The sequence below is a fragment of the Trichosurus vulpecula genome, chromosome 1 (genome assembly GCF_011100635.1).
Source record: "Trichosurus vulpecula isolate mTriVul1 chromosome 1, mTriVul1.pri, whole genome shotgun sequence".
Taxonomy (NCBI): Eukaryota; Metazoa; Chordata; class Mammalia; order Diprotodontia; family Phalangeridae; genus Trichosurus; species Trichosurus vulpecula.
In genome coordinates, this window is record NC_050573.1 from 60,088,372 (window position 1) to 60,115,295 (window position 26,924).

At 50.4% G+C, this 26,924-nt stretch overlaps 1 protein-coding gene across 1 annotated transcript in view; it reads right to left on the bottom strand.

Annotated features, from left to right (window-relative positions):
* Positions 1-205: 205 nt before the first annotated feature.
* Positions 206-26,924, bottom strand: part of APC2 (APC regulator of WNT signaling pathway 2) — a 77,373-nt gene continuing 50,654 nt past the window's right edge. Inside the window, exons 11-19 of the mRNA XM_036734345.1 lie at positions 26,756-26,857; positions 24,057-24,155; positions 23,414-23,789; positions 22,935-23,030; positions 17,265-17,404; positions 16,119-16,196; positions 15,126-15,242; positions 12,589-12,803; positions 206-11,822 (exon numbers count right to left, since the gene is read on the bottom strand). Coding sequence (XP_036590240.1) covers positions 6,404-11,822; positions 12,589-12,803; positions 15,126-15,242; positions 16,119-16,196; positions 17,265-17,404; positions 22,935-23,030; positions 23,414-23,789; positions 24,057-24,155; positions 26,756-26,857 — 6,642 coding nt within the window. The 3' untranslated portion in view covers positions 206-6,403. The remainder of the gene's footprint in view (positions 11,823-12,588; positions 12,804-15,125; positions 15,243-16,118; positions 16,197-17,264; positions 17,405-22,934; positions 23,031-23,413; positions 23,790-24,056; positions 24,156-26,755; positions 26,858-26,924) is intronic.

The window sequence follows — 26,924 nt, forward strand, 5'->3', positions numbered from 1 at the left end:
ATTTGGTTTCCCCTTTGTCCACTTAATTGATTCCTTCCTCTCTGGTGGAATAAGTAAGTCCAGTTTCCCCTTAGAGGATAGAGTTATGTTTGCATGTGTTCAATGATCTCACCCTTTATTATAGATTCCACCAATTTTCCCAAGAGTTGAGATTCACCCTCCCAAATGGAAAGAAAAGAAATAAAACTTGGTCCAGTCCCAGAAGGCAATTCAACAGCTTAGTTTATTAAGTGAAGATGCTAAAGGTGCCCTACAGGTCAATTGCCTGATCTTCCTGTCTCACCTTTCAACCAGACAAATGGCTCTGTTTTATTTTAGTGGAAAAGGGGAGGGGGGACATTTAATATTTACACACTTCATTTTAATACTGTCCAGAGTCCCAGTAAAATGACCCTCAGTGCAGATGGTAGGAAGGTGAGGGAGAGCAGGTAGTGAGTAGACCGGAGAGGATGGGCTGGAAACCAGCTGAATGAGATGGGCAAAGGCAGCTTCCTTCCAGGGGGGCTGAAAGGGATTATCACACAAACTGGATGAGAACAGAACTAGGGTCTTCAATGAAGAATGGGGGTGGGGTGGTACATACTAAATGGACATAGTGACAGATTAGAGGTGTGAGGTAATGGTGTCGGCTCCTATTGCTTTGGGAAGATATATGTGTATTGCCCTAAATCCGGTACCCTGCTGGGAATGGATTGGGGTGGGGCTGTCTTTTCTTTCAACTTTGCTGATCAGACAGCACTGTCAGGCATAGCACACCAGCTGCTGAGCAGCTGGTGAAATAGCAGGCTGATGTTCGGCCTCCATCTTGGCCACCTCAGGGGTCATTTCTCCCAGTCGTTAAGTCCTTCCCCTTTGGGTTGGTCACTCCACCAACCGCAGATTACACAGGGGGAAGATCATAGAAGTGTTGAACTTTGGTGAAGACTTGTCTGATGGAATCAATTGCTTCAGCTGCAGGATTCCTGCCCCTCTGAGTCCCCAGTTCAAATTCCTTGGTGATGGCAGCACTTAAGCAAGTACACATACATATCCACTCTCACACTGAGAGCATAAAGGAGCGAACCAAGTTAACAGCCGAGTGGTACAGATAGCATCCCTATGATGGGATAAAGGCTTTAAGTGATAGCTGTGTTTGGTATATGACAATTTGGTTCCTCTGGCCCTAGATGACAGGTATATGGATATCAATTGTTCAGTTACCACAAACTGCCCTCTTCTCTACCCCAGGAAACCATAGTATGTCTGTGACATCTTCTTCCCTCCCCCTCCCCCCACTGGCTGGAGGATGATGTGAACAAAGCTGATGTGGTCTGAAAGGATGAGGGCAAAGGAGGGGAGGCAACTGATCCTGTCACTGTAGTTGGCAAAGTCCTGGGGCTGTGCGGAACAGGCAGCTAACTTAGGGAGGCCAAGTTGTGCAGATACTCTCAAAGCTTCAGCCCCATTTTTGGCACCTGCCTCTGTAGGTCACATAAAGTGTTGTTAATCAAACACAGAGACTAGGAAACTATTTCCCTCTGACCCCAGTGAGGGAGCAGTGCCTACTCTTCCATATCAGTACGCTCTCTCCAAAGATATGTTGAATTGTCCGGATTCACCCCTGATGGTTTCCATGAGTACCTGGAGTTTCAGGTTGGTCACCAAGCCCCTGAGGCTAGGAAGGGAGGGACTGTGTCTTGACAGGGATTGGTGCAGCTCCTAGGACAAGTTAGCACAAGTAACAGGAAGCAGAAGGTTCCTAAGCCTTTGCTCAAAAGAGTTAGAACCAAATGCACGCCCTGCAGAGTAGCACCAGTTACGCTATGGAATAATACCATCCTTGTGTAGATCTCCCAACACTCCATCATATGTCCATCAGATCAGCCAATCTTCACTCCCTCGGGAGGGAGATTTGGCAGAGGTTCTCCCCATTTCACAGGTAGGGGAAACAGGCACAGAGCGGTGAAGCAACCTGCCCAGATCACCCAGCGAGTTGGGGGGAGGGGGGCAGAACAGAAACAGCTCCTCCAGAACAGGCCCCTCCTCCAGAACCTCGTAATGTCGTTCCTGGGAGGACAAGAGGTTGTGTGTTGGGTTAACTGCCTGCTGTGAGCACCTGATACGCCATCTCTTTCCCATCCAGAGTTTGCCTGTTAGACTGATAACAGTCTTAACAGCATCTCTCCACCTTTTTCAATCCACAGACTTTTCAGGACATATCTTCACCCTCGAACACATCTTTTTTGAATATTACATCCAATAACAGGCGAGTGTCTGATGGCTGGCTGGACATTAGCTCTAACATTTGCTAAAACCAGGCATCCTCTCTCCACCATATTTGTTTTAATCTCTGGCTACAGATTAGGTAGGACAGGTTCTACACACTATCTTGTCCTTGCTGAATGGGGAACATGCCTGTTACTTTGCCATATTCTTTCTGTTAAAATGGAGACACAGAACTGGATGCATCTTTGGAGAACAGCCCCTAATTTGGCTTGGAGAATCCCTGTGGTAGTACCCCCCTCCTCTTATTCCTACAAGGGTGAAGCATTCAATGTTGTGTGAAAGGAAAATGAGGGTGAAATCACTCCTTGTGTTTTGGTTCCAATTCCACATGTAGGTTGCAGATACACGTGTCAAATCTCCTTGCAATATTGGCATGGGGTCGGGGGAAATCTCCAGTGAGAGCTACCATGTGAATTAGGTCAACCCTGGGTCTATTACAGCCTTTTAGAGTTGGCTCCTCAGTAAGAGCCTTCCTAGCAAAAGAACATTGACTCAACTCTCCATATGAGATGTGGGAGATGCATCCCCCAAATATGATCAGCGCCAGGCTGGGAGATGGCTTTTGAAGTACAGTCCCGAGGCTCCCAGTCATTGATTTTGTCATACAGTCCCTTGAAATGGTGGCCATGAATGAATTTGACTGAGTGGCCTGCCATAGGATGACTAACGAGGTGTCAGCAAGAAAGAGGAGTGGGATGAGTTTTCCAGGCTTCGGAGTTTAAATTTCCCTTCTGTAGACTTGGCAAATAAGGAGCTGTTTCTGGTCAAGTCCAATGGGAGGCTGTTTCCCTTCCCCCAGAGGATCAGGGTTAATAGAATGAATTGAATTCATATGCCCTACTACTTGCCTAATGCTTATCGACCTACTTGCACAATGTATTCTTTTCTTCCCGGAATCAGAAAACATTCAAGCTAGAAGGAACCCTAGAAACCATCTAGTCCAACCCCCTCATCTTAGTGATAACTGACACTAGGAGGCAGGGAAGGACTTGCCCTAGATTTCACATAGATTGAGCCTACACCACACTCCATGAGGAGTGGTTCTTTGCAAAAACAGCTAGAAAACAGTTTTGCAAAGAGCAGCTGTTTCTGGAACCCAGGATTCCACTGGGAAAGAGGTTACTGGCTCTTTCCAATGGAAACACTCTAGTTCCTAGACTAAACTTGAGTGGCTAAGGATGCAGTGTCTTTCCAACAGGGATCTAGACTGAACTACCTGAAGGTGTCTCTTCAATGAACCCTACCTCTGGAATACACAATGAGCCAACAGATTTCAAAGCCAAGGAGGAGGGAGACAGAGAGAGGGACGAATGTGGTACACTCTGGCCCAAGAAGAATTCAGTCATCCCCTGGTTAATGTGGGCCAGGGTTCACCGATTGTTGGCTGTTCCATGGCGTCTGTAGGAAATGTCGTGGCCTCAGTCCAGTTCCCAGTGGGTGAGTCACCACCATACAAAGCCACAGTTCAGTTAGCAAAATCAGCCAAATGTCTTCTGTCACTTTCATTCTCTGCCTTCTCTCTCCTGCATCTGACCCTACTCACATCCATCATATGGCACAGTATCGGTAGATACCTCTGATACTGATTTCTTCTCTCTCTACCCTGAACCCTCAGCCCAGTAGCAAACTGAAGCTAGCCACACAGGGAGATTACTCCCTCAGTAGTCTTGCTAATTGTTTGACCCTTCACATCTGTTCACAGAATTTCAGCTACAAAGGATTTCAGACTTGATATAGTCTAACCCATAGCTTAAAAAGGAATCTCCTCTATTGCCTCCTTAATAGGTGGTCATCCAACCTCTTCTTGAAGAATTCCGGTGATGAGAAACCCTACCACCTTTTGAGGCAGGTCACTTCACCTCTGGACAGTTCTAAATGTTAGGAAATGCTTCCTTATACACCAAACCCAACATCGTCCTCTTTGTACCTTCCACATGTCTCTTAGATCTGCCAAGCAGAAACCAATCAGTTCTCTGGCCTTATCAAGGACATTCTTCCCAGAGTCTTGGCTTGGCCAGAGTCCAGGAGGCAGTTTGTCTACGTGTCTGTGAAACTCAAATTTTACTTCCTAGAGAAAACACTGGGTAAGGTAAGCTCAAGGGGTGTTACCTCCTTCACTGAAGTAACCTGCTGGGAGACTTCTGCAATTTTGTATTTTTCACAAAAAGTCATTTAAAAAAAAAAACTCAAACAGATTGTTCTGTACCCCCCACATCCCCCAAACTATCACATGCAAGCAGTTGGCTCTGCTCTCTACAATCCTTTTAAAGTGCGATTTTACAATAGAAAGAGGTTACTCTTGAAGCAGCTCACTAGACCCTCACTTTCCAATCCCTGTCTGGGCCTCTTCCCTCTGTTTCTCCTTTTTCTGCCATCCATATCTGTATTCTTTGGTCCCTCCTGTGGCTCAGTTTCTGAGAGGGCCCAGTGGCTGGTTAGTCCACCAGTCAGCATGTGACAAATATCCACCCTGCTAGTTTGCTAGCCACAGACGGATCTTTCTTCACCCTGTTAGCTATCTCAGCAACAGGCCACGTTGGGGACTAGGCAAGAGATTATGGGTGGCTCAATGTAAGCCTATCCCCACTCCTCCAGAAGTGCCTTCAAATTCTGTTCCAACTACTCGTGGATCTTGGTGCCACCCACTTGCTAAAAAGCATAATCAGCTTTACTCTGGGTGTTTCTTAAAGTCGACTTCCTGCTAGGGACACTGCAGTCCCCCGTATGTCAGAGTCACCTCATGGCTCTGGAGATGAGCCCTTACTAGCCAAGGGAGAGGAAAGAGCCACCTGTACTTTCTTGTTCTAAAAGCAGTTGCCCAGGGAAAAAGAGATCAAAGCCAAACTGACAAAATAATATGCATCTGTCTTCTTTCCTATCCTCCCACCCCGCTCACTGGTCAGGCCTACCTAGGGACATCAAGGGAGTGGTATCAATGTCGGTCGTCAGCCTCTGGGGTAACCTCACCTCCCTGTTAAATAAAGTGCAGTTCTCTCATTGTCTCAGATCCCTCTCAGCCCCATCCCCAAGCTGGTTTACATAACACAGACAAAACTCAGCAAATTAGTCATTACTGAATTACTGGGTGGCATTAATTACAGGCATTTGGCCCTGCCACCAACAGCTCTTCTGCATCTGGTGGGTTCTATGCCTGCTCCCTCTCCGGCCCTCCCCAGGGCTTCTCCCTATCTGGAAGTCTCCTTCCTGGGCTTTCCATGGTGTTGACAAGCTGTAATTCATCTATATGACGTTTATAACTGGTTATTAGTGCTGGGTATACAAGATAAAGCATGCAGCAGAGAAATCTGCATTAAGGCTTGGCTAGAAGGTGGCTTCTCACTTGGGCACAGGGAGGCAGCGGTCCCAGCCAGGGATCTTGTTCTGTTTGGGGCACAGAGCTGCTGACCTGCCGGAGGGCAGCGTGCTGGTAAACAGTCTCTTGCCCAGAAGACAGTGGTTCAGCATGCTCCCTGCCCCCAGCTTTCTAGGCTTTCCTCAAAGAGAGCTCTGTCACCCTGGGCCTACTAGCCTTGGGACCCTTGGGATGGCTCCTCCAACTGCCTTGTTCCCATTGTTCTTTCCTGTGTTCCAAAGCATTAGTCTCTTCTCTGTCCCAGCTCCGGTGCCTGCTCCTACCATCTATTCCTTCCCAAGGAAAGTCTCTCCCCTCATGATGGGAGGAGAGCCCCTAATGACATCACCATATGTTGGAGAAGGGGAGCCCTCCCATATCCAGCTTTGGACTCTTCCCCACAGTGCTCTAGGCTTTGTGGGTAAGGGGAAAAAAAAGTCATTCATTATTTCCACCTTCCAGGAAGGAAAGTTTTCTGGCAACACAGCTGTGACCAGAGACATAGAGGAAAGAGGAAACCCTCATCAGACCAGCAGCTCCAGTTCTGAGACTTACTGGTTAGTGGACCCTTAGCCAGTCTCCATCCCCAGGTCTGAGCCACTTTTCTCTTGTACTTGGCTTAGTATGAAATAAGAAAGCAGCTTCTTGAACTTAAGTTCTTTGTACATGGGCATCTTCCACAAGAGTGCAGCTTGCTGCCATGAGGGTCTTAGAGTAGGGAGGCCTAAGCAGGCTAGGATTGGAGGGGTCGAGATGGGGAGAGGTGGAGAGAGGCCAGATGAGGTTCTATTCACCCTGGAGGCTGATAGCTTTCTCCACAGATTTGTCGGTCATAGCTGGTACCACCATGGGACTGGGGATATAATTGAAGGGGGTAACTCGGGCAGCCCGGCTGGGAGAGCTGTGGCGGCTGGAGGGGAAGCCTCCTGCGGGGGCTGTCAGCCCCTCGTGGGTGAAGGAGATGGCAGCAGCCACCTTGGAGCTCAGCCCATCCACATCACTGCCAATGAAGGGGGCCTGCACACTGTTGACCGGGATGCTAACTGCATTCTTGGGTGGCTCCCGGTTCTCCAGGGTTGGTGAGGTGCTGGAGTTGGTTTTAGAGGCTGAGAAGTCTTCTGTCTGGACCACAGCATCACTGGTCTTCCTCTGGGGACCTGGACTATCCTCCTGGACTGTGCCAACAAGAGGCAGGGCAGTGGAGGGGAGCGTGCTCTTCAGGATATGGGGTATGTCTTCGTCCCGAATCCTCCGCCATGTACCCTTGGTGGCTGTTGACTGTGCATTGTGGCCCTCCCTTGCACTTACCTGGGGGAGAGGCTTGGCCTCTCCATCACTCCTCCTCCTCCCACCCCCAGCCTCAGCCCTTTGCGGTGGGGTCGGGGCTGGACTGCCGGACCTCTTGACAACATTGATGTGAGGGGATGAGGAATAGCGTTTGAATGGTTCAGGTTGGGGTGTAGCTATCTTGACAGGTAAGCGGGAAGGACTCTCTGAGCTGGTCCGGCGGGGTAGGCGCTCCCCTGGAGAGGCTCTAGGACTAGGCTGGGGCCCGGCTTTGGCCGCTTTGAGCTCGTCACAGCGAGAAGAACAGAGGAAGACGGCCGGGACCCCGGGCCGACTTCGGCGTGGGGAGCTGTTCTGAGAAAGGGGAGTTGTGGTCTCGGAGCGGTGTCGCAGGAGGAGGTTGGAAGACTCCTTGATGAAGGTCAGCTGTCGAAGGAAGCCAGAGCGGTCTGACTCACTGCCACTGGATCGGGTTGAGGCCACACGGACCAGATTGAGCCTCCCACCTGCCTTTCTTCCAGCACCCTGCTCCTCTGGGACAGGCTGGTTGTTCCTCACTGGGAATGTCTTCCTCACTGGCTTCTGCATGAATGGAATCCGGACAGGAGATTTCTGGGTTTTGTGCTGTCTGGAGAGCAGAGCCTTCACTGGGGCCCTGGCCTGAGGGCTGTTGGTGCCTGCTTTACCCCCAGTTGCTGGCACTGGCTTACTTATCTGGGAAGAGGGCGGGGACTTCTTAGATGGTGGCTGGGATGGAGTAGAGGTTTGGGAAGAGCCTGAGGAGGGGGTCTTAGCCATCCGGGCAGGGGGTGTGGCACTCCTCTTGGGTAGTGTCAGCTCAGTCATCTCTGAGATTTTCCCTGGCCGGTGGAGGCTCCGGGATCTCTGCTGATTGAGTGTGAGGGGTTTGGCAGGGGGCTCACTCTTGGGCACAGTTTTCTTTGGAGGAGATCGAGGCTTGGGGGCACCCTTGGCCAGGGTGGGCATGTAGATGACTGTTCGGCCACGGAACACTGCTGGCAGATTAGACACGGGTTTCTGGGCACTGTTTGGCTTTTCTGGGCCCCGGGACATCCGGCGGTTGAGGGTCCGGGCCTCCCCTCCTTTTTTGCACTCATCAGCAGTTTTATTTTGTTCCTTCTTTTCCACTTCTCCTCCAGTGTCCTTCCCCCTTCGCTTCTGCTCCTCCCTTCCAAGGGTAAGCTGCAGGGTGGACCCCACTGACAGACCAGACACAAAGGAGAGGATAGAGTCAGATTCAGACGAGGGTTCCCTGGAAAAGGATGTTGCTGCTGCTGCTGCCTGGTGCAGCCATGTCACGATGGAATTGGCGCCGTCTTGAATAGCCTGCCACTCCACGCTGTCCAGGTCTGAGGCTCGGTCTGAGCCCACCTCCTCGCCTAGCTCCCTCCGTAGCTCGGCCTTTCGCTCCTTGCTGCCAGTTGCCTTCGGGACCCCTTGTTTGGGCTTGCGCTCAGCCTTGCGGTTTCGGACTGCATGGCGCTGTCTCTTGGGCATGGCGGAGCCAATACACCTTTGTAGCAAATCTTCGTCTGAGTTGAGGCTAGGGGAGCTTGGAGAACTGTCCCGACCAGGAGCCAGTGCGGGGGGCTTGGTATGTAGAGGCTTGCGGGCCTGTAGGTGGGACAGGCCCCCTTTGCCGTGTGGCTGCCCACCGTCCCTATCTGAAAGGTCCAGGTCACTGAGCGAGCTCACAGAAGAGCTTAATGAGTAGCAGGGTGGCGTCTCATCTGCAATCAGTTTGTGCTGGGATTTGGGGGGTGCTCGGGGCCGCGTGGAGGGCGGTGGCACCACTTTGGTCTTGGGCTCCGTTTCTTTCTTGCCTGCCCTATGCTCCTTCTTTGGAGCCCGGGCTCCTGCCGGCGCCTTCCGGGCTGGGGCCTCAGGAGCATCATCGGAATCATTCTCGTAGAAGCAGTAAACTGCCTCTTCAGTGGGTGTTGTGTGACATAGAGACTGAAAGGCAACATCCCCATGACCCCCATTTAGATGTGCACTGTCCCCCCTGGAATGGCTGTCCCTCTCAGAGTGAGCTGACCTGGGCCGGCTAACAGTCAGTTCTAGGTTGGGCAGATTTTTGAGAGAGCCTCGGGTCGGCTCAGTGCCCCTGCTTGATAGTGGTAGGCAGGCTGCCCTGTGCTTGTAGGCAGCTGCCATCTTGGTTGGAGTAGAATGGCTGGAGGTAACCCGCCGAGAGATTGGCTCCCTCCTCTCAGCCCGCTGCCCCTGGCCGTCCTTGGGCGGATACTGAAGGGTCTCGTCGCTGAGTGAGGTGGTGCTGGAGAAGTTGACTGGCGTGCCTTCAGCTGAGTCCGTGAAGGAATCCTCATCTTTATATGGGCTGCGGGAAGGCCGAGGGGTCCTGGCTGCCATGCTAGCATGGGCATGTGCAGGCACCAGCATGTAGACAGGCACGTGTAGTCCCTTCTTGCCTGAAGGCAAGCCCGGCACCAGGGCTGTCTTGACCTTTCGGAATCGAGAGGGCATTGCCGAGCTGATACATTCTTTCAGGATCTCGAGGTCATCCTCAGAGTGGGTCTCCAGGCGAGGCCGGCCCCCACGGGTTCCTTCCACCCGCTCCTCCCGCCCAGGCTCCTCCCGCTTTTCGTGGCCAGCAAAGTGAAGTCCACCTCCACGCTCAGGGAAAGGGGGCAGGAGCTTGAGCTCCACATCCTTCTGCACGTAGTGCTCGTGGAGGGGCAGCGCGCTGAGGCTGGAGGCGCAGGAGAAGTTCTCATCCGGCTTCTCCACAGTGAAGTAGATGGTGCTGTCGAGGTCTGGGGGCAGCTGGAAGCGCTCCTTGAAGTCGGTGATGTCCATGAACTTCTTTACATTGTTCTCCCACTGCAGGTTGAACTGGCTGGTCTCCCGTTCTGGAAGGGGGGTCTTGCTCCGGCTGGGGGGCATGGTCTGCCCTGGGCTGTCAGGAAGCTCACTGGGGCTCACGGTGCCACTCACCATCTCACTGCAGGGGTCGCTCTGGATCGAGCTGGCAATGGAGGGGCTCTCAAAGCTGCCCAGGGAGCTGACGGAGCTGCAGCGGCTCATGACAAGGGGAGTCTCCTGGATGTAATTCTCAGAGGAGCTGGAGGGGGTCATGTCTTCTTGTCGAGAAGGGGAGGCACCCTCATCCCCCTGGGCCTGGGACAAGAAAGCCTGGTCTCCCCTTGGGGCAGGGATGGCCACAGGCAGGGAAGCAGTCCCCCGGTGCCTCCAATCCTCCACCCCATCGTCCTCTCCCTCCCCGGGCCCCGGCTCCTCCAGGATCTCCAGGGAAGAGTCACTGTCCAGCTCATTGTCTTCACTTCGGCTTCTCCCGTCCATGCCATGGTCAGCCGAGGAGAGGGAGGAGAGGGAGCTACATCGGGAAAAGCAGATGGGTGTGTCCTCCACGGAATACTTCTGTAATGTTTCTGCTGCAGGAGCCGGTGGGGCTGGGGCTGTCAGCTTCTCAGGGATCTTGCTCAGCCCTTCAGTGCCTTTCAGGGTCCCTGTGGGCAGCCAGGCCTGCTTCCTGGCTGTTGGAGCACCGCCGCTGCTGGGAAAGGGAACAGCACCGACTTTGGCCATACCCTCCAGCAGAGGCACGTGCTGATATGAGGGTGACAGTTTGATGGTGTGCACGTGGGAGTCAGTGGCAAGCTTGCCCTCCCTTTCTTTGGGCCACTCTGACTCCTTCCTCAGAGCCCACTCCCCAGGAAATATTGATGACTTCTGCAGCCCCTCCTGGGTTTCTGGCCCCTGGGGGGCAGCAGACTCTTGAGATGGGGGCTCTCTCCTGTCAGGTTGGGTAGCCACAATGTTCTTGAGGTCCAGACGGCTGGGGCGCTGCTGGTACCTCTGAAGCTCCTCTCGATAGTCAACAAATGAGGCTCTTGGGGAGGGCTTCATGTGTTCTCGGGGGCAGTAGCCATCACTAGTGCTGCTGCTGTTCAAGCTGTCATTGGACAGGCTGGTGTAAGCTGCCTTCAGCCTGAGGAGCGGATGAGCCCTCCCCAACCCTTCCCTCCTTCCTGCCTCAGGGAGCCGGCAGGGTGAGCAGGACTGGGCCCTGGCCTCCCGGACCTCCCCAGGCCCCGAAGGCCAGTCCAGCCCGTGGTCACCCGAGCTGAGGCTGAAGCTGTCCTCTGAGGAGGTGTGCAGGGCTGAGATGTCCTCCACCAGTTTATCGATCTTGGCCACAGCCACAGACAGTTTGGTGGCCAGTTTCTCAGCCGCTGCCGCCGTCCCATCCATCACCCCCTTCTTGGCGTCCATACTGCCTCTGCCACTGCTGCCATCCTCCCTCTCTGCTTCGGGGCCTCGACGTGGGGCTGGCATGCGAGGCAAGGCCTGGCCCTGCAGGAAGGAACTGTTGAGAAACATGGAGAGGACTGAGGGATTACCCACCTCCACCCCTGGGGCCAGAGCGGGCACATCCTCATCGTCGAAACAGCCAGAATCAGAAGCATAGTCCTTGACCAGGCTGTCGAGGTGGCGCAGCGGGGGCTTCTTGGCAACCTGACCCTTTAGGCTCTGCTTCTCCATTGTGTCCAGAGCTTCCGCTAGGTGCCTGGCATCCAGCTCGGCCTCCAGGGCCTTCTGCTTGCGTACATAGAGACTGGGCATGCAAGAACCAGGGGAGATGACAGCCGCCGTGTCCTTGTATTTGAGGGGCCGGTGGGTGAGCAGATTGCGCAGGGCAGCTGCACTGCCCATCGCTATCATCTTGTGCTTGGAGTGGATCAGGTTCCGCAGCATGCTCACGGCTCCCAGGTCCCAGAGCAGCTCCTGGTCACGGGGACTACGAGCCGACAGGTTCCACAAGGTCCCGCAGGCATTACTCACAATGGTCAGGCTGTGGGACCTCAGGTGCTGGAGGAGCGTCTGAAGGCAGTTGTGGTCCCGGAGCACCTGCCTAGAGAAAGGAGATAAAAGAAGGACCCCCATTAAACACTCCCCCAGCTTCAGGGTTGGGGGTGTCCCCAAGGGGGCTGGAGAGTCATGACACAGACCCATTTATTGGGGGAATCTACTGAGTCAGATTTTTCCAGGTTCCTGTTATGACTTTGGTCCTTGGGTCTCAGACACTTTAAACAAGGGGACTAAATTGGATGATCACCAAATACCATGATGACCATGTGGATGGCTTAGGAAAGAGGGCGTTTTGGGAGGAGAGTCCTTTATAAAGCTTAAAGTGCTGTTTAAATGAAAACTAGCAGTAGTAATAGAAAGAGGAAGAAGAGTCTGACCTTTTCTGCTTGGCCCCAGAGTGCAGAACAATGGGCCAGGGAGAGAGATTAGTGATCAGAGCTATCCCCAAATAGAACAGTCTGTGTCAGAAGGTAGCGATCACCCCCTTTGCTGGAGGTCTCCATGTGGAGGCTAGAATTCTGGTAGAGGTGCACTTATGGGCGACTCTGCCCAGGGATGAGTTGGGCTAGCTGTCCTCAGTTGTCCCTTTCAACCCAGAGACTTTTTTTATGACAATGTCATCTAGGAAGTTGTGGAATGGGAACCAGACTGAACCAGGAAAAGGGTTAACCCACCTACAAGAATACCGTTTCTAAGCAATATTAGCATTAGTTTCCAAGCCAGCAGTGGCTCACTGTCCTAGAACTTTGGAGCCTGGCAGTATAGGGGACAGAGGGGATAGTAAGGGTAGAGAGAGAGATCTGGCTGACCTGTAGTCCTCCCGGGTCGCGATGAGGCTGGACACATTCCGGAGGATGCCCCCTCCACTCTCGATGATGGCTAGTGAGTTACTCTGGCACTTATAGGTGAGAGTACTGACCAGGAAGCCCAGGGCTCCATCCACCAAGCATATGGCAGCTTTGTTCTCTGTGCTGTGGGCCGACAGGTTCCATAGGGCACTGAGGACGCTCTTCAGTGTGGATTCCTGGGAGGGGGAGGAGGAGAACTGAAGCCATTTCCCGTTCATCTGGGGCTTCCATCTTTTACCTCTGAGACTGTACCAGCTCGTTCACACCCAAGTCTATCCACTCCCAGCCACACCAGCCTCCAATCTCATTCCCTGCTTCTGGGACCAAGGACTCCATTCCCAACCCTTGCTTCCCTGGAATGGATTCTTGTTTATCCTTTTTCCTGCCCTATTCCCTTCTCTCCTGCTGTGTGTGACATTGTGTCTTCTTTAATCCAAGACAATGTTTGACTTGGAGAGATAGAGATGGAAGAAGAGGTTAGAGATGGCAGAAACAGGGATGAAACAAGGGACAGAGATTATTATAGAAGCTCCTTGAGGACAAGACCTGTGGTCCTTCTCCTCCTCCTCCTCATCAAGAGATTTAGCAGACGCTCACTCTGTGCCAGGCACGGAGACAGAAAGAAAGGCAAAAAACATGGTCTTTGCCATTCAGGAGCTCATATTTAATGATGTGGGAGTGGGAGGGGACACAACATTTAAAGAACTGTGTATGTATAAGGTCCATCAGGAAAAATTGGTTCAGCACTTGGAGCATAGAAAGTATTTAATAAATGCTTGTGTTATGATATGGTGACCAGGAGATCAGAGGGATGCAGCAGGTGGAGCTGGGGACAGGGAAGACTAAGACACATGTCCCAGACCCGCTCTGCCACTAACTAGCTGGGGGACCTTGGGCAAGTGTCTTCCCCCCCTGAACTTCAGTTCCTTATCTGTGAGACAAGAAGTTTGACTAGATTAATGGCTCCTAAACTAGGAGCCCCTGCATTGTCTATTTCAAGGGGAGGTATATATACATATATATATATATATATGTATGTATGTATGTATGTACGTGCGTACGTACGTATGTATGTGTATATATACATATATATAATATGTATGTGTGTGCATATATGTATGTGTATATATACATACACATATGTGTGTCTATATATGCAAGCTCGTCCACATGTGTGCCAGATGTTCTTTTTACCTTTAATTAGCACCTACAAAACATGTACTGTCACTGTATAATAAACAAGCCCGCATTTCTTCTGCAGACTGAATAAATAATGTGTCTCGCACATCTCAGAGTATTCCTATTTCTCAAATGTATGTCGATGCTGTTGTGTTTAATAAAATATGCATCTGTTCAAAAAACACTCCAGAGCTCACAGCTGGTTTTGTCATCATGTATTCTTCTCAACATATGCTCAGAGCATAGCTACTGCTGGGTATGGGGGGGAGCAGGGGAGAGGGATGGAGCCTTTTGTCACTCAGAAGGGGACCCCATTCCAGAACAGGTTTCACAGAATCTCTACTAAGTGCATAGAGGCTCGTCACTAGACAGCTGGATGAGAGAGAGACTCAGAAGCTCTTTCTACCCTTAAGTCTGGAATGGCCTCTTCCAAACTGTGACATCATCTAGCCCTAGCTGGACACCCGTAACGCTGAGACTGCGGGAGAGGGTGACAGTGACGTAGAGGACAGAGAGACCGAGGTCAGGACAACCTTCAATGACCCACTGACCCTCCTTCCCCAAGACACATACACACTAAGTCTTTGTACCCTCTGGTCACTGAGAAAAATGAACCCCTTAATGGTCTAGTGAATGAGATAGGGTTGGAAAGAGACACTTAGGATCGGTCTGGCAACAGGGATCCTTCGGGTCACTGGCTTCCAATCTGTTTCATACATAAAGTATGACTTTTTCAAATATGGTGAGATGCTATTGTGGTCAACAAAATGCACATCCATTCAAATACACTTTTATCAGTCACCAGATATTCATAACTTAGCTACTATGTGTGTGTGTGTGTGTGTGTGTGTGTGTGTGTGTGTGTATGTGTGTGTGTGTAGATGGGGGGAATGAAATTTTTTGTCATTAAAAAAGGGTCCTCATATTAGGAACATTTTCCTCTTCACCTTTCCCTCAGTGCCTGGATAGTCCCTTGAGGTCTGGTCAAACCACCCTGAGCACTGCTCAGGGCCCAGATGGTAGAAGCAGCTAGGTCATGTCCAACAAGTCACTACCGGGATAAACATTTACGTAGCACCTACCGTGTGCCAGGCACTATGCTAAGTACTTTTCAAATATGATCTCACTTCATTCTCCCAACAACCTTACATAAAAGGTGGGCTCCATTTCACAGTTGAAGAAACAGGCAAACAGAAGTTGAATGACTTGCCCAGGGTCACACAGCTAGTAAGTATCTGAGGCTGGGTTTGAAGTCAGATCTTCCCAACTCCAAGCCCAGTGCTCTATCCACTGTGCTGCCCGGCCGGTCTGGGGCTCACCTTGGTGGCTCGAAGGGCACACTGCATGAGCCCAGTCATACTGCCCACCTCCCGCAGGACTTTCTTGCTGTTAATATCCGCCCTCCAGGACAGGTTGCGAAGGATGCTGGACACCACCTAGAGGAGAGGGAGAGAGAAGAATGGATATTCCAAAGGAAAAAGTGTAATAAAGTCCTGGGCTTGTGTGTTAAAGGGAAAAAAAAAATTAATGGTGCAGAAACAGGATGGAGGAAATGTGGCTAATTAGTTTAGATAAAAAAAAAACCTGAGGCCTATACTTTTTTTTTTTTGAAGGGTAGAAGGCAGGGCAATTGGGGTTAAGTGACCTGCCCAAGGTTACAAAGCTAGTAAGTACATCAAGTGTCTGAGGTCAGATTTGAACTCAGGTCCTCCTGACTCCAGGGCTGGTGCTCTACTCACTGCACCACCTGGCTGCTCCAGCCTATGCTTTTTTAAAAGAAAAACTACATAAAATAAATTTTGAAGGTTTGTGTTTTTTTATTCTTGTTTACATATTAAAATGTTTGTTTTGATTGATGGCTCCTAAATTTAGAATACCTTTTTTTTAAAAGGAAAACTTGGGGATCTAAGTAACTGCAAACTTCATATGAATCAACAATATGAAATGGCAGTCCAAAAGGTTGAAGCAAACATCAGAGTAGTACAAGGACAGGACAAGTGAGAGCTGAGAACTAATGCCCTGGTAAGAGTTCACAATAGTATGTTCAGTTCTGGATATGCCATTTAAGGAAGAACATTGACAAACTGAGGCACCTCCAGAGATGGGTGATGAAGATGCAGAGGGAACTGGAAACCTGGCCGAAAAGCGTCCTAAGGACAGGAATAGGGGCTAGCACTGGACTAACACCCTCCTCGTGTGCCTAGACACCATCCAATCCCATTCCACAATACCCACAGCTGCCCATCGCCTTCTGTTGGGTTCTGGCTCCGGGCCCATCCCATGCTCTCTCTCTGAGAGTTTAACCAACCTACCTGGTGGAGCTCCTCACTGTCTGAGGCCAACTGGGCCACAATAGCCTGCATACAGCCCCGCCGGGCACACAGTGTGGCCTGCCAATGAAAGGAAAAGGGCGCTTCAATGGATGACTTACTTAGACATCAAGAGAAAGTCTACTGTCGGAGAATCTCCTGCTACTGTCTGGGGCTTGTGTTAAGTATGTGCACCCAGGGATTCTAATTCACCCTCAGGGATAGGGTCCCCTAGGTCCCCAATCCCCAAGAGGAGTACTCCAGGGTCTAGTCCTGGCTCTGTCATTGGGCTCTGTGTGACCTCTCCTCTCTGAGCCTTCATTTCATCCTCCATAAAATAGAGGCTAGATAGTTTGGAACTAATCTAGGTTATGGGGAAAGGGGACATGGAAAGGTACCCCAAACTCCGGACCATACAGTGAAGGCTGCCGCCATACAATTCAACAAGAGATTCGATTCGACAAGCAAACACCTGAGTCTGCTAAGTTCTGGGCACTCTTAGGTGCTGGGGATAGAAAGACAAAAACAAAAGTCCTTGCCTTCAGAGAGCTTACAGTTTACTGAATGAACATAGTGTGTGGAATGCTGGAGGTGCCATAAAGACATAGAGACCATCTCGTCACGGGTGTGTGTGGGAGGGAACCTGTGGCCTCGAGGCCACATGTGGCCTTCTAGGTCCTCGGACGCAGCCTTTTGACGGAGTCCAAGTTTTACAGAGCAAATCCTTTTATTAAGGGGATTTGTCCTGTGAAGTTTGGATTCAGTCAAAGGGCCGCACTTGAGGACCTAGAGGACCACATGTGGCCTTGAGGCTGCAGTTCCCCACCCCTGTGCAACCCTTTATTTTACAGATAAGGTGACTGAGGCTCAGATGGGGAAAAGGACTTGCCCAAAGCTGCAGAGCCTGCTAGCCATCCTGTGGCATCCAGGAGGAAGTCCCAAGGGGTGCCCCTAGCCTTTGGCAGGGGGAGAAGACATGGCTACATCAAGCTGTCCCAAATTCTCCTTTTGTACTCCCCTCTCAGGGGTGGAGCCCTGGGCTGGGGGTTGGTGACAAAAGAGGGGCAGGCACCCCCCACCCCAGCACACACACACACACACACACACACATGCACACACACACATGCACACACACACACACGTGCACACCTTGTTGACAACATCGCCGAAGGTGAGGTTGGTGAGGGTCATGCCCGCGTATCTCCGCAGGGCCAGGTTCAGAGGGTCATTGGTCATCTTATGCATCTCATAATCCACCTGCAGCAACTCTGCCACAGCCTGCAGCCCACCTGCAAGACAAGAGCCATCACAACCTCACTGAGGATAATGACAGGTCCCATGACCTGGCAGAGGGAGTGGGGGGAGGGGGCTGCATCTACAAAAATGCTTTCCTCAGAACACCCTGGATGGGAGCTTAGGCAAATATACTGACAGCCTCAGAGAGCCCGGAGTTAGCTCCACGTCAAGGCGAGGCACCAGAAAATCAAGTAATCAACATTCATTAAGTGCCTTCTATGTGCCAGGCACTGTGCTGAGTGCTGGAGACACAAACAGAAACAAAAAATCGTTCCTGGCCTCAAGGAGCTCACAATCTAAGGGACTTCTGAGGTAAGCGCAGGTTATCATTCTAATTTTATACATGAGGAAATTGAGGCCCAGAAAAGGGACTAGCTCCAAGTCAAGGGGATTGGGCATCTTGACTCCTAGCCCAGGGCTCTTTCCAGCTCCCATTCTGTCTCCGCCTTCCTTTATCTTTATTACTTGAGAAACAAAAACAAAAAAAAAAAAGGGGAAAAAACCCCCAAAGCATGGTTCCATCAGCAGTAGGTCCTATGTGGCAGGCCTCTGGCCAACACTGAAGACCCCAAGCTCTCTGAGCCTTAAAAGATGTCAAAGGAGTTGTGGCCAAAAAGCTTCCTCCCGTAATGGCCCAGCCTCTGGCGATACACCTCTTTGTACTTAACTGGGCTAAATCCAGGCAACAGTCACAAGGGCCCTATCGGGCCCATTATGCCAGGCCTGGACAGTAATAATAACTTACATTTCTACAACGCTGTTACAAAGCACTTTCCTCCGCAGCCTACCATGAGGTGAGGAGCACGAGTGCTGTTAGCCCTTCTATAGAAGCAAAAACTGTAGTTTAGGTTAAGAGACTTGTCCAGGGTCACCAAGCCAGTGTCAGAGGCAAGATTTACACCCAGGGCCCCCAACTCCAAGTACAGAGCTCTTCCCATTTCATCATACACCCTCTCTTAGTAGGCTCCACCAGAGCTCGGCCTAGGTCTCTGAGGGCTTAGAGCTTCAGCAGCATTGTGCAAGTATTATCCTCATTTTACAGATCAGAAAACAGACTCAAAGCTAGTTAATAATCAAATTGGGACTTGAACCTTTCCTGTTCCTACTGTACTATTCTGTCTTTTTGCCTTAATCTACCTTCACTCTCTGCCCCTGGGATGTGTAGGACACCACCCCTTCTGTTTCTCCTACTACCAGCGTTGCATGCCTGGCCTAAACTGAATTCTTCCTTCTCACCGCTACCGGGGAAACCCATCCTGGCTCCTAACTCCTACATTTTTCATCAGTCCAAAGATGAGGCAGAAATAGTTACAGGTTTTCAACACTGATCCCAGGCTTACAATTAATGCCCCCCTCCCCCACCAAAATACAGTGACACATAGACATAGTCGTGCCCACAGATATTTGCCCTCCCTTTTCTTCACCAGGACCATCTCAGGATGCAGACACCACTCCTCAGAGGTAGGTATCTCCAGGATGTCGATAGCAACCCTACATCGCATTCCAGTAATGGTGCCTGCCAGCCTTCCCTCTCCCCATAGAACCCAGAACAGAAGGGATGTCTAAGGACATTGAGACACAGCCAGCCAGTAGCTGAGCAGGAATTGACTCTCCATATCCCTAACATCCAGCCTCCCCTTAATGATCTCTGAGCTCCCACTCAGGTGTAAAGCATGCCTGCTGGGCATCCCTCTTCAGATGCTCTGTCCTCTTCTCAGATTTAGCATGGAACTCAAAATCTTACAAAAATGAATGTTAAAAACTGTCTTTACATAAAATTAGAAAAAATACTATTAAGTGCAAAAAAAAAAAACCAAAGTAAAAAAAGGAGGTTACATTATACTAGGGGAGCTACCACACAAACAACTATGTATGAACAAGTTATACACTTACGGGATAAATTCTAGATAATCAACAGAGAGAAGGCACTAGAATTAAGGGGGAATTCTGCCTCAGACACTTCCTAGCTCTGTGACCTTGGGCAAGTCACTTAACCCTATTTGCCTCAGTTTTCTCATCTGTAAAATGAAGGAAATGGCAAGCCCCTCTAGTATCTTTGCCAAGAAAACCCCCAAAGGGGTCACAGAGTCAGACATGACCAAAAAATGATTTAACAACAACAGAATGTGGGATTTTAGCTGAAACTAGAAGGAAGTCAGGGAAGGCAGGAGGCAAAGACAAAAAGGGAGAGTATTATAGGTATGCATCTGTGAAACATGGAAAAATAAAGTAAAAGGCCAGTGAAAATGCTCGGCATTGAGAGATGGAGTGTCTTTTTTGAAAACAGAAAGGAGGCCAGTGTCAATGGATCAAAAAGTATGTGGGGGGGTGGGTGTATAAAGTGAAAGAATTCTGGAGAGGTGTGTGGGGGTTAGGTTCTGAAGGGCTTTGAACATCAGAGTATTTTATATTTAATCCTAGAGGTAATAGGGAGCCAGTGAAGTTGTTTGAGTGAGGGGGTGACACAGTCAAGGAGCTCACTTTGCCAACTGAGTGGAGGGTGTACTGGAGGGAGGAGAGCAGGCTACAAGAAGAGGCAATGAGGGCTTACACCAGAGTGGTCAGGGTATCAGAGGAGAGAAGGGGGAATATGTGAGAGATGTCATTAAAGGAAAATTGACAGGAGTTGGAGACAAATTGGATATGGGGGTGGGGCAAGAGAGAGTAAGGAGCTGTGCATGATCCTCGGTTTGGGAGTCTGGGTCCCTGGGAAGATGACGGCATGCTCAACAGAGACAGAAAAGTTAGGAAGAAGACAGAGCTTGGGGAGGGCGTGGGCAGAAAGAGACTGAGTTCAGTTTCGGGCATGCCTTTGTCCCTTTTCACTTTTCCCTCTAACTCAGGGCTTCTTAACCTGGGGTCTAGGAACTTTAAAAATAATAACCATTTTAATATAATTGGTTTTCTTTGTCATATTCTGCATTTTACTTTATTTAAAAACATCATTCCGAGAAGGGTCCGTGGGCTTCACCAGACTGACCGCAAGAGGAGTTCAGGGCACGAAAGAGGCTGAGAACGTCAACTCTGCAGCCTCTCTCTTGGTAATATCATCAGGTCCCACGATTTAACTATCACTCAATGCAAATGACATATGCTTGTATATATATTTATAGGTACGTTCATATATACATATAATAGCTAATTAGAGCCAAGTGCTTACTAAGGGTTACTTATTATTAAGGCTTACTAATTATTATCTCAACTGATCTTCATAACAACCCTGGGAGGTAGGGGTTATTATTAATATTACATCATTTTACAGATGAGAAACTGAGGCAGGCAGGTGTTAACCTGACTTGCTCAGAGTCACACAGCTAATAAGTGTTGGAGGTAGGATTTGAACTCAGGTCTTCCTAACTCCAGGTCCGGTGCTCTATCCACTGCACCACCTAGCTGCATATATATGCATATACATGTACCTGCACGACACCTATATATGTTACAACTACACGGTGTGCTATATATACACACATGTCGTCTAGCCACTTTTCAGTCGTTTCTGACTTTTCGTGACCCCATTTGGGCTTTTCAGTATCTTTGGCAAAGATACCGGCGTGGTTTGCCATTTCCTTCTCCAGCTCATTTTACAGATGAAGAAACTGAGGCAAACAGGGTTAAGTGATTTGCCCAGGGTCACACAACTAATAAGTGTCTGAGGCTGAATCTGACCTCAGGTCTTCCTAACTCTAAGCCCAGTGCTCTAACCACTGAGCCTCCAAGCTGTCCACACACATATATGCAGTTATATCAACTGTACAATATACGTGTAGATGTATATGTGTATACATATATGTATGTGTGCAAACATACAGCCCTTGTCTCTCATCTGAGCTTCATTTGCTCACCAATCGCCTTTTGACGTTTCAAACCAAGCGTCCTGGAGACATCTCTATCTCAACATATTCTAAACTGAATTTCTTATATTTTCCCCTTCTAGCTTCCCTGTTTCTTTTTAAAAAAATTTTAATTTTTGGAGGGGGGAGGCGAGGCAATTAGAGTTAAGTGACTCACCCAAGATCACACAACTAGTAAATGTCAAGTGTGTGAGGCAGGATTTGAACTCAGGTCCTCCTGACTCCAGGGCCCACGCTCTATCCACTGCACCGCCTAGCTGCCCCTAGCTTCCCTGTTTCTGTCAAAGACCCAGCCATCCTTTCAGTCTCCCGGATCCATCCTTCTCCTTGACCCCTCCCTCTCCCCCATCTCACCATTTCCACCTCCGCCACACCTTTCACATCCAGCCCCTTCTCCCTCCTCACCCAGCCCCCTTGTTCATGACCACCTTGTGCAGTGGGTATCATTATCCACATTTTACAGATAAGGAAACTGAGGCAGTTGGGCATTAAGTGACTTGCCCAGGGTCACACAGTCGCCTCTCACCCCGATCATTGCCACAGTCTCCTCATTGGGCTCCTCGCCTTGAGTGTCTCCCCATTCCAGTCCACCCTTTACCCTGCCACCCAAGTAACTGTCCTCAAATGCAGGTGTGATTCCCCTATCCAGCCAACTCCTATTCCTATTCCTATCGCATCTTAAATACGAAATACAAACCCTGCTCAGCTTCTAAAGCCCTTCACAATCTGGCCCCCATCTATCTTTCCAGACTCGTCGACACCACTCCTCCTCCCCCACTTTGTGATCCAGAGCCACACCGGCCTCCTCTTCGCCCCTCCCATGTAACACTCCATCCCCTGTCTCTGTGCCTTCATGATAGCCACTCCTCGTCCCTGGAATGTATTTTCTCCTCACCTCTGCCTTGTCAAGTCCCCCTCTTCCTTTAGGATGCAGCTCAGGCATGTCTTCAGCAGGAAACCTTTCCTGGCTCCTTCTCCCAACAGCTAGTGCCCCACCTTCCTGCCAAACTACCTTGTGTTCAATGGCATTACATCTATTTGCATTTTATTAACTTTATATTTATCCTGCGGATATGTGTATCTATGGAGACTGATAGATGTAGCTATGTGTGTCTGTCAGTCTGTCTATCTGCCTATCTCTATCAATTCTTATCACTCCTTGTGAATAGGAATTATTTCATTCTTTGTACTGGCATCCCCATCACCTCATACAGTACCTGGCTCATAAGTAGGCATTTAATGGATGCTTATTGATTAACTGGTACTAATCTCACTTATTTCTGCTTAGCTAACAGACTGTTGGTAATGTCGGCTCCCTCTAAATTTGGCACCTTGGGACAAAGCCCCTTCCACCCTACCCTGGTTAGGGTTCTGCTGAACCTACTTCCTCCACAACACAGGTGAAAACGATCTTTCCTTCTTCAAATTCCTCATAGCACTTTCTCTGTACGCCTAGTACATTAAGAGATCTTTCTGTGTGAGTGTAGGTGAGGATGAGTGTCATCCAGTGAATCCAAGAAGAGGCATGGCCTCCCTTCCCCCACCCCTCCCCTGCACCAAGCATATAGCAAGGCCCCTCCCAAAGAAGAGCTAGCAGATCTCCCTGGAGTCTCTCCCATACCCAGCAGCGAACCTGCTGTCCTCCCTCCCTCCCTTCCTCTATACCTACCAAGTTCATTCATGGCCCGGCGGTATTCCTCATCAAAAGAGAGTTTCATCACCGCACAGGTGGCCTGGCAGATCTGTGGTTCAATAGGGACAGGCCCTGGGGAGAGGGGAGGAGGAAGGAGGTCACCCGGTGCCCAGAGGCAGGAGTGGAAACTGAGGCCTAGAGATGAGGTGACTCATGCAAAGTCATACAAGTGAATAGCAATGATAATGTCTGGCATTTCTAAAGCACAGTAAGGCTTACAAAATGCTTTCTACAAAGTGACCCTGTGAGAAGGGGTGGGGAGGGGGGGTATTATCATCCCCATTTCACAGACGAGAAACCCGAGACTCTTGCCCAGGGTCACACAGCAAGGTGTCTAATGCCGGACAAGTCAGTGACAAGGAGGGGATGAGAAGCCAGATGTCTCGGCTCTTTCCAGCGGGTACCTCCCCTTCTAGACCCTCCACATCCCAGCTCCCTTCCCATTCCCCACTCACCAGCGCCCCCCTCAGGGCCCTGGCCCCCATCTTGGCTCTGCATCCGAAGCCAGTCCCAGCAGGTCTCAGAGTAGGAGCGGATCTGCTCCAGCACATGCAGCACTCGCATCTCCTTCTTGGCCTGGCCCTCATCGGGCTGGGAGAAGATGATGTTGTGTAGGGCTGCGTTGGCTCGCATGCGGGCATCCTTGGCCCCCTCGGCGGGGCCCGCCTCTCGGTCGGCATCGTGGAGGATCTGCAGCAGGAGCGGCAGGCAGCCAGAGCGGCGCATGGCCACACAGCTCTCCTGGGAGCTCGACATGGCCAGGAGGGTCCGTGCCATGTCCTCCTTATCCCTCGTGGCCAGCATGGACAGTAACCAGAACACCACCTCCACCTGTGGTGGTGAGAAACATGGTCAGTCCCCGAGGGGGACCGTCGTTCTTGGTCACCTCCTAGATCCCTGAGCCCTGCTCTACATCCCTCCCCAGATACCCCAAGAACCCACCCATCCCCTTGGGATCTTGGGATGATTCCTGGGATGATTCTTGGAATCATCCCCTGCTTCACCATCCCCAGATCAACCTAGCCCACACATCCCTACTTAATCAGCTCTTCTTTGTGCCAGTTCTTGGGAGGGTGGGCTTGGCTTTTCAACTCTTACCTTGCTGTTGCTGAGTTGGCCGGTCCCATCCTCTGGGTGTGTGGGGACTTCTGCCTCCCCATCACCATCTGCTCCTGTTGGCTTTGCCCCTAGGAGGGTCTGTGAGAAGAAGGGGGCTTATGTTTCATGCACTGCCCTCTAACCTAGGTATGCCATGGGCTCTTTCCTGGACCCTCTTTTGTCCTCTTTTGTTCTCTCTCTCTCTCTCTCTCTCTCTCTCTCTCTCTCTCTCTCTCTCTCTCTCTCCCCCCCACCCCGCCTCTCTCTCTCCCTTCCCCCCACTCCTCTCCTCTCCTCTTTTATCCTCTCTCTCTCTCTCTCTCTCTGTCTCCCTCCCCTCTCTCTCTCTCTCTCCCTTCCTCCCCTCCTCTCCTCTCCCCTCTTCTCCTCTCTCTCTCTCTGTGTCTCCTCTCATACACACTCTCTTTTTCCTCTCTCTCTTCCTCTCTCCCTCCCTCCCCCTTCTTCTCCTCTCCTCTCCTCTTCTCTCTCTCTCTCCCCCCTCCCCGCATCGGTTCAGTTATCACCTCTACACAGAAGACTCCCAGATCTACACACTCAGCCCTTATGCCTCTCTTGAGCTCCAGACCTGTGTCACCAACTAACTGTCCCATGGATATGTCCACCTCAACATCTCATTGGCAACTGAAACCTAATGTGTCCAACAGAAACTTCATTGTCTCTCCTCAACAAAAAGAACACCCTTTTTCTTAGCTCCCCTGTTTCTGTTAAGGGCACCACTACCCCCCCCAGTCACCCAGGTTTGCAAACTATGAATCATCTTAAACTCTTGACTCTCCCTCAGCCCTCACACTCAACCAGCTGTCCAGTCTCCCTATAAATAACCCTCTCACTTCCATCTCCTCTCTACTCATAAAAGGCATCATTCTGGGCTGGCCTGCTATCACTTCTCCTGAATTATCCCAGCAGCCCCTAACTGGACTCCTTGCCTTCCACCTCTCTCCATAGAGCTGTCAAATCATAGATGTAGATATAGATATATATTATATATAGGGACAGGTAGGTGGGACAGTAGCTAGAGTGCTGGGCCTGAAGTCAGGAAGACTCCTCTTTCTGAGTTATAAATCTGGCCTCAGACACTTAGTAGCTGTGTGACCCTGGGCAAGTCACTTCACCCCATTTGCCTCTGTTCCCTTATCTGTAAAATGAGCTGGAGAAGGAAATGGCAAACCACTTCAATATCTTTGCCAAGAAAATCCCACGAGGGGTCATGAAGAGTCAGACACAACTGAAAACAACTCAACAACAACATATTACGTGTACATATATGTATACATAATACATTTATATCGATATTGTCTCCCTATCTTGTCCAGGCTAGAAGTACAGTGACCAGTCACAGGACCCATCTTAATGGTGGCTGGTCAGGAAGCTTTAACCTGCCAGGTTTCTGGCCTAGATGGGTTTATCTCTCCCACTCACTATATTATTGCAACATTTAGGACAGAAACCCCATGGACTTTAGCCTCTACTGTGACTCAGAACTCCCAAGCTCAAGTGATCCACCAGCTTCAGCCTACCCCTGTAAGCAGGGATTACAGGCATGTACCACCCCAGGGGGCCCAAATTGGATTCCTAAACCTAGGGGTGTGCTGGTAAACATTTAACAACTGGCTCTCCAGCCTAAGAAAAAAAAAATTACCCATAGAGAGAATTTTAAGTTCAATTATTAAATCATCAACACTTTCTTAAGACAACAAAATAATCTATCAAGCCCCAATTGGTAGGTGTTGCCGATTTTAGAGGTGTCAACGAACATTTAACAACGGACTCTCATTGTCTAGCTGGCTCCAGCACACCCCTGAAGAAGCACACATCTGACCCTGTCATTCCCCTGTTTAAGACAATTCAGTGGTTTCCTGCTGCCTCTGGGAGAAAATGTAAATTTCTTTTTGGCATTTAAAGCCGTTGCAATCTGGTTTCAAACTGTATTTATAGACTTACTTCCCATGACTCCCCCTCATAAACACTGCAGTCAAATTCACCCATTCCCGGCTCCCCTTCCATCCCACCTCCCTCTTCGGTTGTCTCCCGAGGCCTGGAAAGCTCTCCTTCCGAGGCTCTGTCTCCCGTTACCCTCAGCCCCCTTAAAGGCCTGGCTGGCTCAAGTAACACCTCCCTCAGGCTGCCTTTTCCCGATTTCCCCAGTTACTATGACTGGCTTCTCAAAAAACCACTTTGCATTATTTCGCATTTATTTACATGTTCAGTTCATGGCGTTTTCCCCTCTGAGGACAAAGCCTATTTCATGTTTGCCTTTGTGCCTAGCTCAATGCCTGGCAAACAGTAGGCACTTAAACATGCTTATCAAATTGCACTGAATCCACACGGGCGCACGCGCGCACCTTGCACAGGGCAAGGAGGCCCCGCTAACTTGATGTGGTCCTACCTAGCTCCCTGTCCTACTGTTCCTGCCCCAAGGGTCTCTCCTCTCCTCCTCGCCCCCACGATGCCAACAGTACCACCATTACATGCCATCCATTTGTGGCTCCCTCATGGCTCGGCTTGTCCTCTAGGGAAGATGGGAGGTAACTGTTTCGGGATTGGCCTGTCCTCCACCTATCCCCCACTTCCACCTTTCACAAGCTCAGGACCACCCAGAGCACACTGGTGACCAAACCGGAGTGGGGAGGTGAGGCAGGGGTCTTCCGAACTCGGACGTCACCACCCCTAGGTACCTGGTGCTCAGGCTGTGGCTGCTGCGCGCGCTCCCGGGTCTGCGTCTGAGCCTGGGCTTCCGCAAGCTCCTTCTCAATCTGCTCCAGGCGAGAGGCTCGGATCTACGGTGTTAAAATACTGGGCTAAGGTCGGTCTCCAACCCCGGCTCCGCCCCCTGGCTTCCAGCCT